The sequence below is a fragment of the Crocodylus porosus genome, unplaced genomic scaffold (assembly GCF_001723895.1).
Source record: "Crocodylus porosus isolate Cpor-Errol unplaced genomic scaffold, CroPor_comp1, whole genome shotgun sequence".
NCBI classification, from domain to species: domain Eukaryota; kingdom Metazoa; phylum Chordata; order Crocodylia; family Crocodylidae; genus Crocodylus; species Crocodylus porosus.
In genome coordinates this window covers 45,502,695-45,518,520 of record NW_017728909.1, presented here as the reverse complement: position 1 = coordinate 45,518,520, position 15,826 = coordinate 45,502,695, and the positions used below count along the sequence as shown (strand labels likewise).

The 15,826-nt window shown below is 42.1% G+C and overlaps 1 protein-coding gene across 2 annotated transcripts in view; it reads right to left on the bottom strand.

The window, feature by feature from the left end:
• MTX3 (metaxin 3) overlaps positions 1-6,899 on the bottom strand; it is a 16,211-nt gene extending 9,312 nt beyond the window's left edge. For both annotated transcript variants that reach the window (XM_019532189.1, XM_019532190.1), the window contains exons 1-6: positions 6,805-6,899; positions 6,637-6,706; positions 4,493-4,569; positions 2,912-3,004; positions 554-736; positions 365-441 (exon numbers count right to left, since the gene is read on the bottom strand). In XM_019532189.1, coding sequence (XP_019387734.1) covers positions 365-441; positions 554-736; positions 2,912-3,004; positions 4,493-4,569; positions 6,637-6,706; positions 6,805-6,885 — 581 coding nt within the window. In that variant the 5' untranslated portion in view covers positions 6,886-6,899. The remainder of the gene's footprint in view (positions 1-364; positions 442-553; positions 737-2,911; positions 3,005-4,492; positions 4,570-6,636; positions 6,707-6,804) is intronic.
• Between the last annotated feature and the right edge of the window lie 8,927 nt (positions 6,900-15,826).

The window sequence follows — 15,826 nt, the reverse complement described above, 5'->3', positions numbered from 1 at the left end:
GGGCGGCTAGGATCTGGAACCAACTTCCAAGAGAAGTGGTGCTGGCTCCTACCCTGGGGGTCTTTAAAAGGAGGCTGGATGAACACTGGTCCAGGGTCATTTAACCCCAGTACTCTTTCCTGCCACGGCAGGGGGTTGGACTTGATGATCTGCTCAGGTCCCTTCCGACCCTACCAACTATGAAACCATGAGACTATGAAGTGGGTTATTGTCTCTGGTTCCTTTGATGCCTAAGTAGCACATTAGTTCATGATGCATGCATTTTTCCTTGGACCTTATTTCCAAAAATGAAGTTAAACATGCTCCAACTACAGAACAGCATGTAACATTCTTGCAGGAGTTTAACCATAAGGTGTGCACTCACGTGTTTCCAAAGAAAAACTGAGATGTTCCCAATCTATTTGATAGGAGATTTAGGCACTCCTTGGCATCTCTGTATATCTAATTTAAAAAATAAATAAATTCAAAGGTAATTAAAGCATGTCAGCATCAGTTCCAAATCTCCTTGCCAGTACTAATTTGCAAGCTCTGTTACTCACAAAGCAGAGCATACCTGTGCTTCTACATCATTGAGACAGTACAGGGGAGGCTCACCCCTCATCAGCAGGATTCTGTTAAGTGCTTTCCTAGACATCTTTCCAGGTAGATACAAACGCAGGGGGAATGGAATCCTTGAAGCATACCAGGGCTTGGTTACACTGCAGTAATTTTCAGCCTCAACCCAGAATGTGTGCAACTGCATAGACAGTGTTAAAAGGAGTTTAAATAAGAACATTAAGTTTATGTTAATCTATAGGCTTTGCATATGGTCTCTGACACAAATGGCAATATTCATATTATTACAGCAAAAAGGATTCCTTAAGTTATAGTCCCAAGCCTAAAACATTAAGGTATGATATATAAAAAGAAAGCCTTTAATAAACACAAGACTGATCCTGTAGATCCACACTTTTTATGGTAAAGTATCAGTTGCATGTAAAGCGTATACAGCACACATTCTTTTGAGGAACTTAAATGATATTTATTTTTTCTTCATCACCATAAAGTGATAGCTTTAAGATAGTATATTAGGGCTACCTACAGTGGGATAGAGATAACAGGGTAGCTGAAGGCAAAGCAGTTAAGTTAGAATCGCTGACCAGTGGCTGGAATTGGTTTAGTATGTCTTTATTATAGTAGGTGAATTTTTGTACAAACAAAAGCAAGTCATTCAACCCTGATATGGAGGTAGATGTGGCAGTTTTGGAATGCAATATTTTTTTCTGTATTTTCAGTATGCCAGTGACGGTTCTACCCTATGCTAGATATTGATGAGATACAGCTATACAGCAATAGTGTCTGTAATACAGACATCAAGGCTGCCTGCAGACTTTAAAAAACAAAACCAAACAAAAAATGGTGCTTTACTTTAAACTTGTGGTGCTCCTCTGCTAAGCCCAGTGCATGCCTAAAACAGGCAGTGCCTTAGATGGACTCAGCTCGCCCGACATTTGTCTAGATAAGGTGCTTAAGTGGAGGTTTTATCTAACAGCTGATCCACTCAATTTTAGATCAAAGCACTAAAAAGTTTTGCTGAAGTGGGTGATCTATATGGATGCTGCACAGCCAGGTTTAACTAACATGCTGCTGCTTCTAGTAAACAGTGTGGGGTTTTTTTGTTTTTTGGTTTGTTTTGGGTTTGTTTTTTTGTTTGGGAAGGGTTAACATCTGCAAGCAGCCAAACAGAGTCAGATTTAAGGTTCTTGAGAATATTAACTGTGAAGTTCTAGACACTTACATGTTTAGTAAATAAGATATGCTCATGTTTAAATATAACTGATATGTATTTAGAGTCTAAAGTGTATTTTGAAGTAGTTGTTTCTGAACTTCTATAGATTAGATATACCTTTCAAAAAATCTAAACATTGAGAAAGAACAACTTGCTATGGATGGCTATTTTGCCATCTGGAAAAGTATTTTACTACAACTATAATTTCTGTTACATGGACAGCAAATGCTCTTTAACAGATCATATAGCAATAACAGTACCTGAATTACGCACTCACGCTAGCATGTATAGCTTCCCTTAAATGTAAAAAAATTCTGCTAAATGTCTTACAACCTCTATCAATGCCTCTTTACATAGCATACTCTTGGAAAATGTAATCAACTGTAAGCTTTCTGTAGAAATTTAAAAACCTGTTATACAAAATTCCAAAATTGTGTCCCTTACAACACAAAAACAGTCAGATACACCAGATATATTAGGAATATTGAGTGAAACAGGTTTGAAATTCTAGGATAAACAGTTTTCATGGCATAGTTTATCCAAAGTGCTTAAAAAAAACAACCAGGCATTGTCTGAGTTTAAAGAGTCTCTCAGAAATGTCTTGCTTTCCAAAAAGAAATTTTGGAATTAGTTTTGCCAAGATCAGGCCTACAAATTAGTGCCACTCCAAAACTCTTTCCCCTCTGTGGTGAAAAATCTGCCTCTGTGCTGCCTGCTCCCTTCCCCGTATGCCACATGCCACACAGAAAGGCTGTCCCTGCCATTAGTAGCACACGTGCCACAGGCTGTCCAGCCCATCCTATAACATTCAGTTTGGAGAAATGGCTACCCACCTAATATCTTCTCTATTACAAATATCCAATAACTTATACCATTATATTTAAGGGGTAAAATAATGTTACCCTCTTCTCCCCCAACTAAAGACACATTTTCTGCTAATGATTTCACAACCAGATATTTAAAAAAAAAAAAAAAAAAAAAAAAAAAAAAAAAAAAAAAAAAAAAAAATCAGACGTTAGCCAAATTTTTCAAAATTACTTAGCAAGTGTTGACAGCCAGGCCTCCTTGCAATATCACACACTTGGCACCCCTTACTCTTCATTTTTGCAAAGTCTTGACCACTACACAAGGAGCGATGCTTACTATAGCAGGAAGCAGTTTTTCTTCAAGTAGTGCAATGTATGCCAGTGTGTCAGCTCCTTGTTTTGCAGATAGTTCATAATCAGCATTGTACTTCTGTCAATTAAAACAAACATGAGAATACAGACCACATAAATCCAGGATCACGTGCAACTTTTCAAATAGAAAAGATTCACTATAATTTAGAACTGCTGCAAAGTGAAACAGGTAAAATAAGCAGGTATTTTAACAAAATAATTTTAAACCCTGAAGTGGAAGAACAGAAAAATGTAAACCGTCTTCCTTCAACTCTCCATTCTGACTTACATCCCCACTACAACTTTCATTGAGTACACATTTTAGGCATCTCTCCAAGAAACAAATACTGTCCCTGAGCCCAAGATACTTTCTAATCAGCATCCAAATGACATAAATTCAATATATTTTACTTAGATCCCACTAGCTATTAGACATCTCTTGCCAGTTACATGCCTTTGCTTCCTGTAATGTCATACATACAGGTTGTTTTAAAAATTGTTTTCAAAGTTAGCATTTTAGAAGTGTAAAAGTTAAATTCTAAGCTCAGTGATGCCAAAAATCCAATTCCATTTAAGTGAATCGGCATTTAGATTTACAACCAAGGGGAAAAAAAGAAGAAATGCATGTGTGTGGATGCTATAGTATACCACTCCTGGTTTCTCCAGCAAACATAGGAATCTTCTCAAACAACATAAGGCTGAGCTATATGGATGATTTACGCAGATAGAAATTTGCTGCTTTTACAAAGTGACTTGCATGCAATTTTTTATTCTTTAAAATTATTGAGAGGTGAGACAGGTAATTTTTGTATTCTTTAGTGCATATAGACTTTAAACATATTAGAAATACTAGCTCTGATCTTCCCCCATTTTGGTGGAAAATCACCTTAATATTTCAGAGCATAAGGGCTAATAATATCTTGCATAAGGTTAGGTAAAAGGACATGGTGTTATTCTCCAACAGGGTTCTTAGCTATTGAAATTAACTACATGTTTAAAATGTTGGTTTGTGTTTAGCACAGTGCTTAAAAATCCTTTACCACGCTCAATGGTAGCTCAGGAAGACTATCACCATAGTATGAATTACAAAAAGTGGTCACAGGTGCATACATGTTTAACAATAGAACAAAAAACTGTATAATATTTTCTAAAGCTTTGGTGGTTTCAAAGTAAAATCCTTTTTATTGGAATAATCTCGTTATTAAAAGCTATATAAATGTGATTAATAAAAACAGTAGAATTAGGAAAATGCTAGTCATTGAAACACTTAACAGACAATTAAAACTAATTTGGTTGGCTCCCTCTATGAAGTTTTTTGTTACTTTTATCTTTAAACCTTAAATAGAACCATCATCCATATCTGAGTCACTTCTGAGCAGTTATTAAGAACTACTACATCCACATAAGGATTTCAGAATTAAAGTTCCATGTTTTCAAAAAAAACACATATAGGAATATTGACAGCTAAATCTAGGGACAGCTGTAAATGCATTACAACATAGAGGGAAAATATCTCAGTTAAACTGAATTAAGCACAATGCATCTTTTTAATATGTTAGAGACCTACCTGTTTTCTCAAGTAGTTTAATATTTTTGCAGGCTGAGCAATGACCGCATCTTCCGATATCAACACTGGTACATCTCCTAAAAGTGTGATTTACACAGTCAACAGAATTCACACACAAGCATCTTAATCTAATTGGAAATGGATTCTTTACAGGCCAAATCCTGCCAACTTTTACATGAGTGCTCAACATTCAGGTAAGACCTATTAAAATGGTGTGCATACATGTGTGCTTACAGCAAAAGAAGAAGCCCATCAGGATTAGACTGAAATTAGTGGTATCTGCTGGTTGTTTGGCACCTCTGAAAAATCAGGCTACTATCTGCATGCTTAATGCTAGATACCTATTTGAAAAACCTCAGCTTCTAGACCACCAACTTGTGCAACTTTGTTAACTTGATCTACTTCTTTCCTGCCATGTTCTGCCTTAAAGTAAAGCCAAAATCTCACTTCACTGGGGCTCCACAAAAAGATGCAAGGGTCTGACTATATAGATCAAAGTGCAAGATCAAGGCCAAAGACTAAACTGTGAAAAGAACCATCTTATATTGTACATGTATATAGCACCTAGCACAATGGGGCCTAGCCTTAGTGGGCAGCTCACTACTATTGCAATACAAATTAACAGCAACCCTGATCATTAAGTAGTACAAGCTGATTTTTTTTCTCATGTTTAAAAGAAGCTATAGAACTTACAGTAAATAGACCAAGTTAGTTCCTGATGTACAAGGTTAAGCCAGAGATACAGCAGGGATGACTTTGGCCCTAGGAATTTGAGGGAGCCAAGTTTTACAGAGATATAAGGAATGCATAAACTGACGGTATGGTAGCTGCAAGTGGTGAAGTAGTTCAACATGCAGTGATTCAATTTCAGAGAACGTGCAGGGAGAATAACTTACTGACTGACAAAGCAGAAAAGTATTTAATAGGAGGGTTCAAAATAAGAAACTTTTCCCTGAGCATGCCTACATGTGCGTTAATGCGCATTAACTCTAGTATCACCACTGTAAGGTACTAGGAAAATTCACATCAGCCTAGCTAATGTGCATTAACTAAAGTGCATGCTTTCTAAGTGATGCTTAATGCACATTAGTTTATTTTAATGCACATTAAATAAAAGCACTTTTTAGGCAATGCTTAAACATGCATTAAAATAGGCTAATGTGTATTAAAGTGCACATGTAGACGTGCCCCCTGAGATCTTATCTCAAACTTACCTGTTCATTGCATTTTCTGGCACATCCCTCTTCTCATCTATCCTCACGTCAATTCATCACCGTTTTGCACATTCATACTAATACAACTTATAGCCCTTGATACTTTCACACAGAATTCTAAGTTCCAACCATAACTGTGTCCAATTTAAAGGAACAGTACTGATCTCATGTCTGTTTACCAAATGCCTCTAATCTTTTTGTGCCGGTGACTTTCAGACACCTTACTGTTGCCTGCCTGCAAGAACCACGTGCAAGCTAACTGAGTTGTAAAACAAAGTGCAGTCGGTTTCAGTGTGCTGATGACCATCAGTTGTGTCATCCTTCCCCAGCGATTCTTCAGGACATTTTGTTTATATCATCTGGACAGCAAGTTACTTTCAAGACTTTTGGTTTCAACCTGGAAACTCACGTACATAAAAGCCTAACACAGGGTTTAGATTAGGAATTGAATGGGATGGTTTGGATAGGGCTGACACTGCCTCAGCCAGGGGGTTGGACTAGATGTGACCTCTGGAGGTCCCCTCCAACCCCGCTTCTTTACCTTTCTAACTTTACAAGCATGCAACATCCCACTGATATTTACTGAATTGTTGACAGTTAAACCCCTGTGCAAAGGTGTGCTCAAAGGACCGCCATCCAGCAATGTAACCAGAGGTGGGGATTGTTGCAGAGCAGCTACTCCCTAGGAACTGTGCACCTGTTGGGCACAACCATAAGCGAGAGCTAGGCTGGGGCAGGCCGCCCATGAACAAGACAACGCTAAACTGCCCCGGTTTATCTTACCGGGGAGGAAGAACAGGCAGATGGGCAGTTACCAGGCCCAGCTTCTCCAGCTCTCTGCCCTCTGCTACCTCGCTGTACTGTGGCCGCATGTCCGTGGCCTAAGGGCAGGCGGCCCGTGCAGAAAGACCCCGTCCCCCGCGGCGGTACCTTGCGGCGCGCTCCAGGAGTGGTCCACCGCGCTCACCCTCAGCGGCGCCCCCGAGAACCTGGCGTAGGCCTGCAAGGGAACCAGCCGCGGTGTCACTTCGCCTTCATTCATCCTCCCCTCCCCTCCGTACGTGGACCCGGGGGACTGAGCCCCCGCCCCGCTGTTACCATGACGATCAAGGACTCGGGGTGCACGGACGGCAGCCCCCAGCCCCCTCCCCAGCAGCTCAGCTCCATGGGCGCCGCCATCGCGCCGCCGCCGCTTCACCCCCGGACGTGCTCGCTGCGGCGCCACGCCCCTTCCGGCCACCCCGGCGGCGGTGGCCACGTGCGGGTGGTGGGCGAGTCATGCGTTGCCCTGCAGCCCCGCTGAGCTCGGCCATCACTCGTGCCGTCTGGCATTTCCCTACCCGCCTCCGCCGCGGGCTGGGGAAGGGTTCGCAGCGTGAGCGGCCGCGGGTGCTCCCGGCTGGATGCCTGCTCCGCCGAGCGGCGGGGGCAGCGGTAGCGGGATCTCTGCTCAGGCAGCGGGCTGGCTCCTGGCTCACCAGCACGCCTCTCGCGCCCTCCACAGGCACTATGGGCCCTCTCTCCTTGCGGGTGGCCTTGCTGTCCCGTTCATTCACCTGTCCTTTCTAATGCTGTTTTGCTCCTCAGGTTCCTGCTCCTCTCTCTTCCCTCGTGCTCCTGCAGACGGTTTGTGGCTCTAGCTAAAACCGGCCACTCAGGTGTGGTGACAGTAACTCAGGGGACTGCTGACTGGGGTGCAAAAGTGGCTGAGAGCGAAGTGCTGGATGTACTGTTGAGATGCTCAGGGAGACTAGATTTCATTCTCTGAATCCAAATACCTAATGTATGTTTAACTGTAATGATTGTAGGGCTAATTAAACTGTCTGGGCAATTCTTGCCTAGTTTGTTGTGTCTTTTAAACTTAATATATAAACTAGCAAATTTGTATATGTGCTGATACAGTTGTAGTTGACTTGACTTTGATCTTTAAACAGACTAAAATAGCACTGCCCCCCTCACATGCCAGTACATCTAGCTTTTTGTTTTACGGGATGATGCACTACACCATCTGCGCTCCCCTTGTCAAAATCCTAAATCCACCTGTAATCCCCCCCCCCCGTGTCGCAGCATCACTCCTCATAGCCCCTCCCACCAGCTCCAGGAGCATCAAAGTACCCCATCCTGCAGAGCCAACATATCCGTTATTGTTAAAGGAGCATCTTGGAACAAAGATGCGTTTAATTCATTGCAGGGCCGAAGACAAAATGGGTTGTAGAACAGAGTTTCTCCAGGATGCAGAGATATTTTGTGTCTCTACCTTGTACTGTGGCCTCTTTCACTCCATCTCTTTACCTTTAAGTCTGTCACCAAGTACATTGTGTATTGTTCTTTGTGTAGAAGTTCAACGAAGGAATTATATGATTTCTATGCACTGAACGTCAAATAAGTGATCATAAGAAGTTCATAAAAGTTCTCCTGGGTAGAAATGAAAGTTCATAAATGTGAACTTTTATTTCTGTCCTAGAGAACTTTCACAGTCTTTTCTCTGATGCTTGATGAAGGGTGTTTGTGCCCAAAAGTTTGCCGTTAAAGACATTTTTTTGCAAAAATCTTGGTCTAATAAAAGATAGCACCTCTGTCTACAAGCCCTGATTGCTTTTTACTCTAGACCAATACGACTACAACCTGGATATCTGTAAGAAGTTTTGCACATCTTTCCTCAGATAGAGCCTTTATTTTAAAATCATGTACTTTATCACATTTAGAACCTCGGTAGGTAATTGTGGGTGTCATTTATTTGCATGTAAACTAAATGAATGAATGATTTAAAGTACTACACGCTACATTGGTAATTCATGTATGTTTTAAGACTGTAGCAGGGCACTAAGGTGTCTGCTACTGGGAGAGCTGGAGGAGTGGCTCTGGTGCTGGTTGCTAGGGGTAACCAGAGGGAGTTAAGGGCACACACCTGTCTGGTCAGCTGAATGAAAGGGGCAGGGCCTGGCTCCAATATAAATTGCAGGCCAAAGGTGGGGGGAGGAAGGAGCTTGGCCTTGAATGAGTGAAAAGGAAAAGGCTTGGATGTGTGAGCAGCTAGTGGCACAGGTGAAAGATGTGGTGTGGTTAGGAGGATGTTTTAGCCATGAGGCATAGATTTGTGTTATAGCCGAGGGCTTGTGTTTTGGTTGTTACACTGGAGGTTTGGGCGAGGCTGTAAGGGGATGGAGGAGGCCTCATACGGGCCACGTTGAGAGTGTGGACCCCAGCCCCAGAGAGGGGCAGCTAAGGGAGAAGCCCTGAAAAGGGGCAGTAACCGTGAAGCTCCAACACGGGCAGCGACCATTAAACCAAAAAGGGTGCAGCAGAGGGAGTGTGCCTCCCAGACTGCCAGAAAGGGCAGTGCAGGGAGGGCGCTGACCCAGAGCGTCAGCAAGGACGCAGCGGGGGGGAGGTGCCATCCCCAAGCACCAGGAAATGGCACAGTATTGGGACAGGGCTGACCCCAACTACCCCAGAAGGCAGAACAAACACGGTCGTGGAGAACCTGAGCACCAGTGAGGCTTGGGATAAGCAAGAAGCCCCAGAGAGAGGGGCAGCGACTGACGTTGAGCACCATGAGGTGCAGCATGGGGCAGGGCTTCAGAGAGCCTGAGTGAGACGAGACTGTGAAGGGACAGAGCATCAACAGGGCACAGAGCGAGGCAGGGCTGTGGAGTGCCCAAGTGCCAGGGAGACCGAGGCAGGTCTGGCACATAGCAGGAAAACCGTAGCCAAGGGAATGAAGGGCGGCCTCCCTGCAATAAATACATAAGATCAGAGATATGGTGGACAAGAGTCCGAGGGTGCTTAGAGAAGGCTTGGCACGGTGCTAAGGGCACCCCTGGGGAGAGCACGGGGACCCTAGGGCACCATCCTGCTACAAAGACAATACTGTATTTTGCTAATTAATAACTTTTGCTATAACAAATATTTAAAACAGGTCAACATAGTATCAAAAGTTAAATGCGTTTTATTGTTTTAAAAAAATGTTGGTAATCTTTGTCCCTGGAATAGATTCAACCCACAGAACCACTGGATCCAGCCTATAGATGTCAGCAACAGGAAGCAGCGGTGGTGGAATGGTCCTAATAGCTGCCTTCCTCTGACCCAAGCTGGGTCATTCTAGCCTGTGGTCTGAAGAGGTTGCTGAGCTCAGCTGGCTTACACTATTTGGTCAAATAAGTGAGAAGTGAACAAATGAGAAATCAAATCTGGCATTGCTCATGGATTAGAGAGGTTAGGTGTCAACATATGACACATACTGGGAGAGGAGAGTGCATATGTAAAAGAATTGTGAAAAATATTAGCAGCTTTGGATAAATTTGTATTTAATGCAATAGGGAAAATGGGAGTCAACAGAGGAAGACAAATTAGAGGTGATATATATGGTCTGAATGAATATCTGGTAAGGTGGGTCTTTGCAGAATTAGTCTTTGCATAGGTGAGGAGATAGCAGAGGAGGTTGCAATAAAGATGGGAAGTGATAGGCACAAGCTGAAAGATAATTTTTGTTCTGTGGGAATAGGAAAAGCAGAGCGTCCTGTAAATTATTGGGAAAATGTTAAGTTTAGGTATAGATGTGTAAGGGTAATGACTGGTAGAAAGAGGATATTATCACTGGTCCTAAATGACAAAAGAAGATGGTGGTGCTGTGACTGGTAACAGAAAGGAAAAAGGATGAGTTTGGGGTAGGAAAAAAAACGGTTTGGTTTGTACTAACGGTAAATTTAAGGATGAGATATTGAAGAGAATCAACAGTCTCAGCATTGGACAGAAGGGAGGCAGGTCAGGAGTTGTGAGTAATCGATGTAAGAATGGCAGTTTAAGTCATGTGAGTAGCTAAGGTTATTTTAGACATTTTATAGTGGGAGTGCAGAGAGGGATGAAGGAAGATGAAGCTTGTGGGACTCCACCTTGGTGTGGGGAGAAGGAGGAGGATCTACTAAATGAGAGACTAAAGAAGCCATCAGCAAGGTAGGAGGTGAAACCATTGAAGATGGGAGTGGTAGAAGCCAAGGGAGGGCATGATTTTAAGATCTAGTTTTGAAAGCAGCTGAAAAGTCAGGAAGGCTTAGCAAAAAGAGGTTCAGTCAAAGCCATAAGGGTGTATGGTACCTTCTGGGTCATCTGGTCCAAGCTCCTGCATAAATGCAGGAACTTGTCAAAGGAATTTGACTTGGATTGTCTTGATATGCTGCTTGGCCTCTTGAAGGCTCAGATCAACTTACTCAGCCAATGTGTTCCTAGTACTAGTCTGAAGACAGACATAAAATAGGGGCTATGGGGAATTAGCAACCTAATTTTCTGAGAAAATTATGTTGTTTCCAGACTGTACATGTCAGCATTCATGAACAGCTTGCACAAAGAGTATTTAGCATAAGGAACAATGCAAATCTTAGGAGCACTGAGCATCTGCAATATAAAATTACCACTTTAAACCAAAAATAAACACTTCTCTAGGTTTACTTCAGAACTATAAGTTTTGAGAGATGATTTAGCAGCTGTTCTTGTATTCACTAACTGCTTTGTCTTTGTAAATTAAAAAAAGCATGAAAAGTGGTTGAAAAGTATATAGTGGCATGCTTTTTTAATTGGAAAATGCTGTTTGGACTAAGTAAAAATGTTTTGGGGAAATTTCCAAGACAACTTATGTAAGCACCTAATTTGAATAAAGAACTTCATTTTGATGTTATAACTAATTTTAACTAAAATTAGTCACATTTTTAAATGACATAGGTTGACTTCAGAACTACAAATTTTGATACATTTGTGAAGAGAGATATCTAAAATTAAACTTTGAGATTTTTTTTTCTGCTAGATTTTTTTTTTTTAATTTCATTCCAATCCATGACAAAAGGACATTCTGAAATGCTTTTGATTTTCATGGAAAGGAAATTTGATTTTTTTTTTTTTTTTTTTTTTTAATTTAAAACTTGAATTATGAGTTTTAGTTGAAACTAAACCGAAGTAATACACTTCAGTAATACTTAAGAGAACTGAAATACCGTAACTAAAATATTATACCTGCGAATTTTAAAAATGTTGAAAACGTAACTAAAGTTCAGTTTTCAACATTTTTAAATTTGCAGGTGTAATATTTTCATCTTTACCCAGAAAGGAAAAATGTCACATCATCCGTCCAAAAGACCTGTGTTGACGCAGCAACCAATGTTCTTGGTTTTTAAATTTTGTACAAATATTACAATAGGGCTGAAACTTAATTCTAAGGTCTGTTACTTTCAGATCTGCATGATTTTTGTTGGGGTTCTGCAAATAAAGTGAGAGCATAATGTCATAGTTGAACCTGGCCATACAGATCTGAGAGCAGAATTTTGTCCAAAATTATCAGGAATATGGGACAGCCAAAGGAAATAGTTATCCTATATGTCTTGCAGAGCACTGTATAATTAACCACATTAAGGAAGATAGCAAGCTATTCCACAGTCAGGGCTAAATTACTGCATTTACTTGAATCCAAAGTGAGGTTTTTTTCTGCAGTCAACTCAACTGGGGAAAAGAGTCTTGTCTTACATTCAAGTACCCAGCCTGAAGCTGAGCCCTCACCTGTCTTCAGCCAGATGGCTTGTTTGGCAGGGGAGAGGAGGGTGTGTGGCTAAGGGAACATGGGGGAAACCAGGGGGCAGGCAAAGGCAGGGGGAAAGCAGTAGGGGGCATATGGTGGTGGGGAAGGCAGCAAGAGAGAAGGCAAAGGCATGGAGGAGGGGGTCTGGCTTCTCACCTTCAGCTGCTGCTTTCCCTGCCACAGCACTGGTGGGGGGTGAATATTCTCCAATCATTAGATTCTATTCATGGAAAATTATAACTAATTTATACATTTCTCTTGTATAGAATCTAATTATTGGGGGGGAGGGGACATCTTAAATTTGAAGTAGTCTTGGATTTGGGTAAATGCAGTATGTTTCTACTTGCACAGGTGTGAAGGGTTAAAGAATCCACCTTCCTCAATGATCCACACAGGGCCCAGCTGCAGTTTAGCTTCTTGTCTATCTGTAGCTCTTAACATGACGCGTATCACCGTAGTGTCCCTGGACTGGAGTGTGGTAGGGTCAAAGGCAACTGTAGTCTAAGTTCAGGGGCCCCATGGGGGCTGCTTCTGTGCGTGTCTCTTAGTGAAGGCTAAAATGGCAGCACTGAAGAGCCACATCTGTTAAACAGATATCATAAGGATCACTCTTTGCATTGCCCTATGGCCAAATTCATCCCTGTGTACTGCACAAGTCAGTGCAGGGATCAGGGACACCATTCCAGGTGGTATTCAAGATCTTTTTCCAGCTGGATGCTTGTGTGAAACTCGTGTTAGTGCTAGTGGAAGCTAAACAAGGACATCAAGAAGGCATATATGTCTTGGTTTAAAAAGTAGGGTTTGCATCTGAATTTTTATGCAGGCAAAGCTTTGAAGCCTGTATTTTTGTTTCTAAACTTTGCAGGGCTAGACCTATAATATAAGCAAACAGCTGTGCTTTAGAGCTGCATTTCACTCTCTTAGTTTTGCAAGTATGTTGAATTCTGAAAATAACGACCCGTGGAACCTTTCACAAAAAACAGAGAGTCTTTTGTTGCATGTTAAGAAAGCTGAATTAATCAGTTGGGGGGTTTTCCACCCATTAACATGGAATTTGAACAAGATATTGACTTTTCTTTAAAGCAAAACAATGGTTTTGACAATTTCTCTATATTCTGTATGTTTAGTATTTTGTTGGCTTACATACATTAGGAAAGACAAATATTTTAACAGTCAAGTTGCGATTCACACACACGCTGTATTAATGATTGCTCTTATGTGCCTGTGAGAAACTGCTGTATAAAATGAGTTATTGGATTTATGGAAGCTTTTTAAAAAAATATGCCACTACCATTTCATAATTTCTACTCAAAATGTTACGCTCCAGTCAGTTCAATTGGAGCTGAAACTTCAGCAATATACAATAAGAAAAAGACAGTAACCAATTTTGTAATAGAAGACGACAGCTCAGAGGCCAGATAATCCCATCCAGATAGCAGATAAACAGTACTTTGTGAAAATCCTTTCAATAAGTGCATGAGACTAAAATCCTGTTCAGTCTTTTTAATGTGTTTTAATAATAGTTCTGAAAATAGAAATGAAGTCTGAAAAACAACAATGACCTTTATATGCACCATCTCGGTACAACTGAACAGGGATTTAATTTTTTTTTTTTTTTTATGTGTGTTGTGAACTTGCTCTGCACCCTGACATTTAATTATCTAGTGCTTTGTATTTGCTAGGACCAGATTCAGTTTCATGTCAGCATGTGTAATTCTTATTGCACATATATAACATGAGAGCAGACTATGATGCTTAGAAATCCACTCCTATGTGCTACCTGGGAAGCAGGATTTGTGAGGAATAGTAAGATCATTTACTGGACCAACTTCATGATTGAAAGATGCAAGCTTTGGGGCATCAAATGCCTTTCCACAGGTCTGCTCTTCCTGCTCCCTTCTCTTTGCTCTCTGCAACACCAGCAGAAGACTATGTGAAATACAGCTTGTTGCAATAAAGCCTCTTCTTAGTGCACATATCAAGGACCCAAAGCAAAACTGGAGCCCATCATGAAAAGATCATTTAAAAATGCTTTTGGCAAGAAAGGAACTTTTCATGAGCTGGCTCTTCCTGATCTGACAAATGGGAAATGGCTGCTGAAGGAAGCCAAAGAAGCTCCGTGGCAAGTAGGTTTGTTAGTTTAGATTAGGGAAATGAGGCTATCTCTTCATTCCCTTTTGCATTTGCTGTCACTTGGATACTTTCCTGGCTTTGGTGGTGTGTGTGTCTTATTCTCTCTGCTACACATCCAAAAATTAAAGCTGGACAGGAACCAGCTATAGGCCCCTGCTACAAGTAGGGTTGCCAGCTTGGTTTGAATCTAGTTTGGGAGGTTTCCAGAATGCCAACGTGCCCGTAACGCACAATGCAAATGTGCCCATATGCTTGTGTATAATCAGTTAAGGTGTGTAGACTTAATGTCAGAAAGGCAAATGCATATTACTGTTGCATTTTAAAAAAACCACTGCACTACAGTATAAAGCAGATTCAACATTTAGTATTTATTTTAATGAATGCCCTATCATTTATCTCCCAGGTGACTCTCAGCACTCTCCTGGAGATTTGTATCTAATTGCTGGAGATGCCAGGGCAATCCTGGAGGGTTGGCAACCCTAGCTACATGTTACATATGTCATGCAATTAACTGGTGACTTGGGCTACATAGACTGGCCGCACATGCGAAGAAATTACCCTAGGATAATGACCATTCAGCTCTAAAAAGAGCCAGCCATCTCTAAAGTTAGGGTTTGAATGTGTAATAACTTGAGAGCTGGCTCCTATCCACCTTTCATTTGAAGGTGTAGCAGGGCCTGTAGAGGTGTTGTACTAGTTTTAGAGCTGGGTGGTCATTTTTATCTGGTGGTGACTTTTTTGTGCATGCAGCTGCATTGTGTTTATGGCATGGCTGCAGGCACCCCCACGGACAGGTGCAGGGGAGCAGGGCAGGGAGGTAGGATCTCTGCCCCCTGCTCCTGGACAAGTGCTTCAGCTTAGGGGAGCTGAAGCGAGGCATCTACTGCAGTTAGTGGATGCTTTTGAGTGAAGTGACGGCGGCTAGATTTGGTGATGGCTAGGTGAGCTGAATGCGAAGATGCTGTAACAACTGGGTTGCTCAGGGAGGCTAGATGTTGCTCTGCCTCATAGCCGGATCACAGGAAAGCTTAGGCGAGGGCCGCATGTTCAAAAGGGAGCGCTTCAGTGTATATGCAGGACCCTGTGAAGAGGCTCAATGCAACTTGGCAGTCTTCGTAGATTTAAGTGCAAGTCTTGAGGCTCCTGTCATGGAGGCTTCTACGTTTTGTTTTTGTTTTTGCCGAAGTCTCAGGTGAGGTGCTGGATGTGTGCGTCTAGGTCTGGCCCTAAGTGCCTGGATTCCCCTCCAGGGAGCTAGTGATTTAAGAGTTAGACACTACAGATAGTGTTCAGTCTGGAAGCGTGAATGCTCCCTGGGCCGCCCGCCGCAGCCTCCAGAGCGGAGCTCAGATCCCCGCTCCGCCCCAGCCGGCGGCTCTGCCCGGCCCCCGCTCCCGCTCCCGCTCCGCGCTCCCCTCCCGCGTG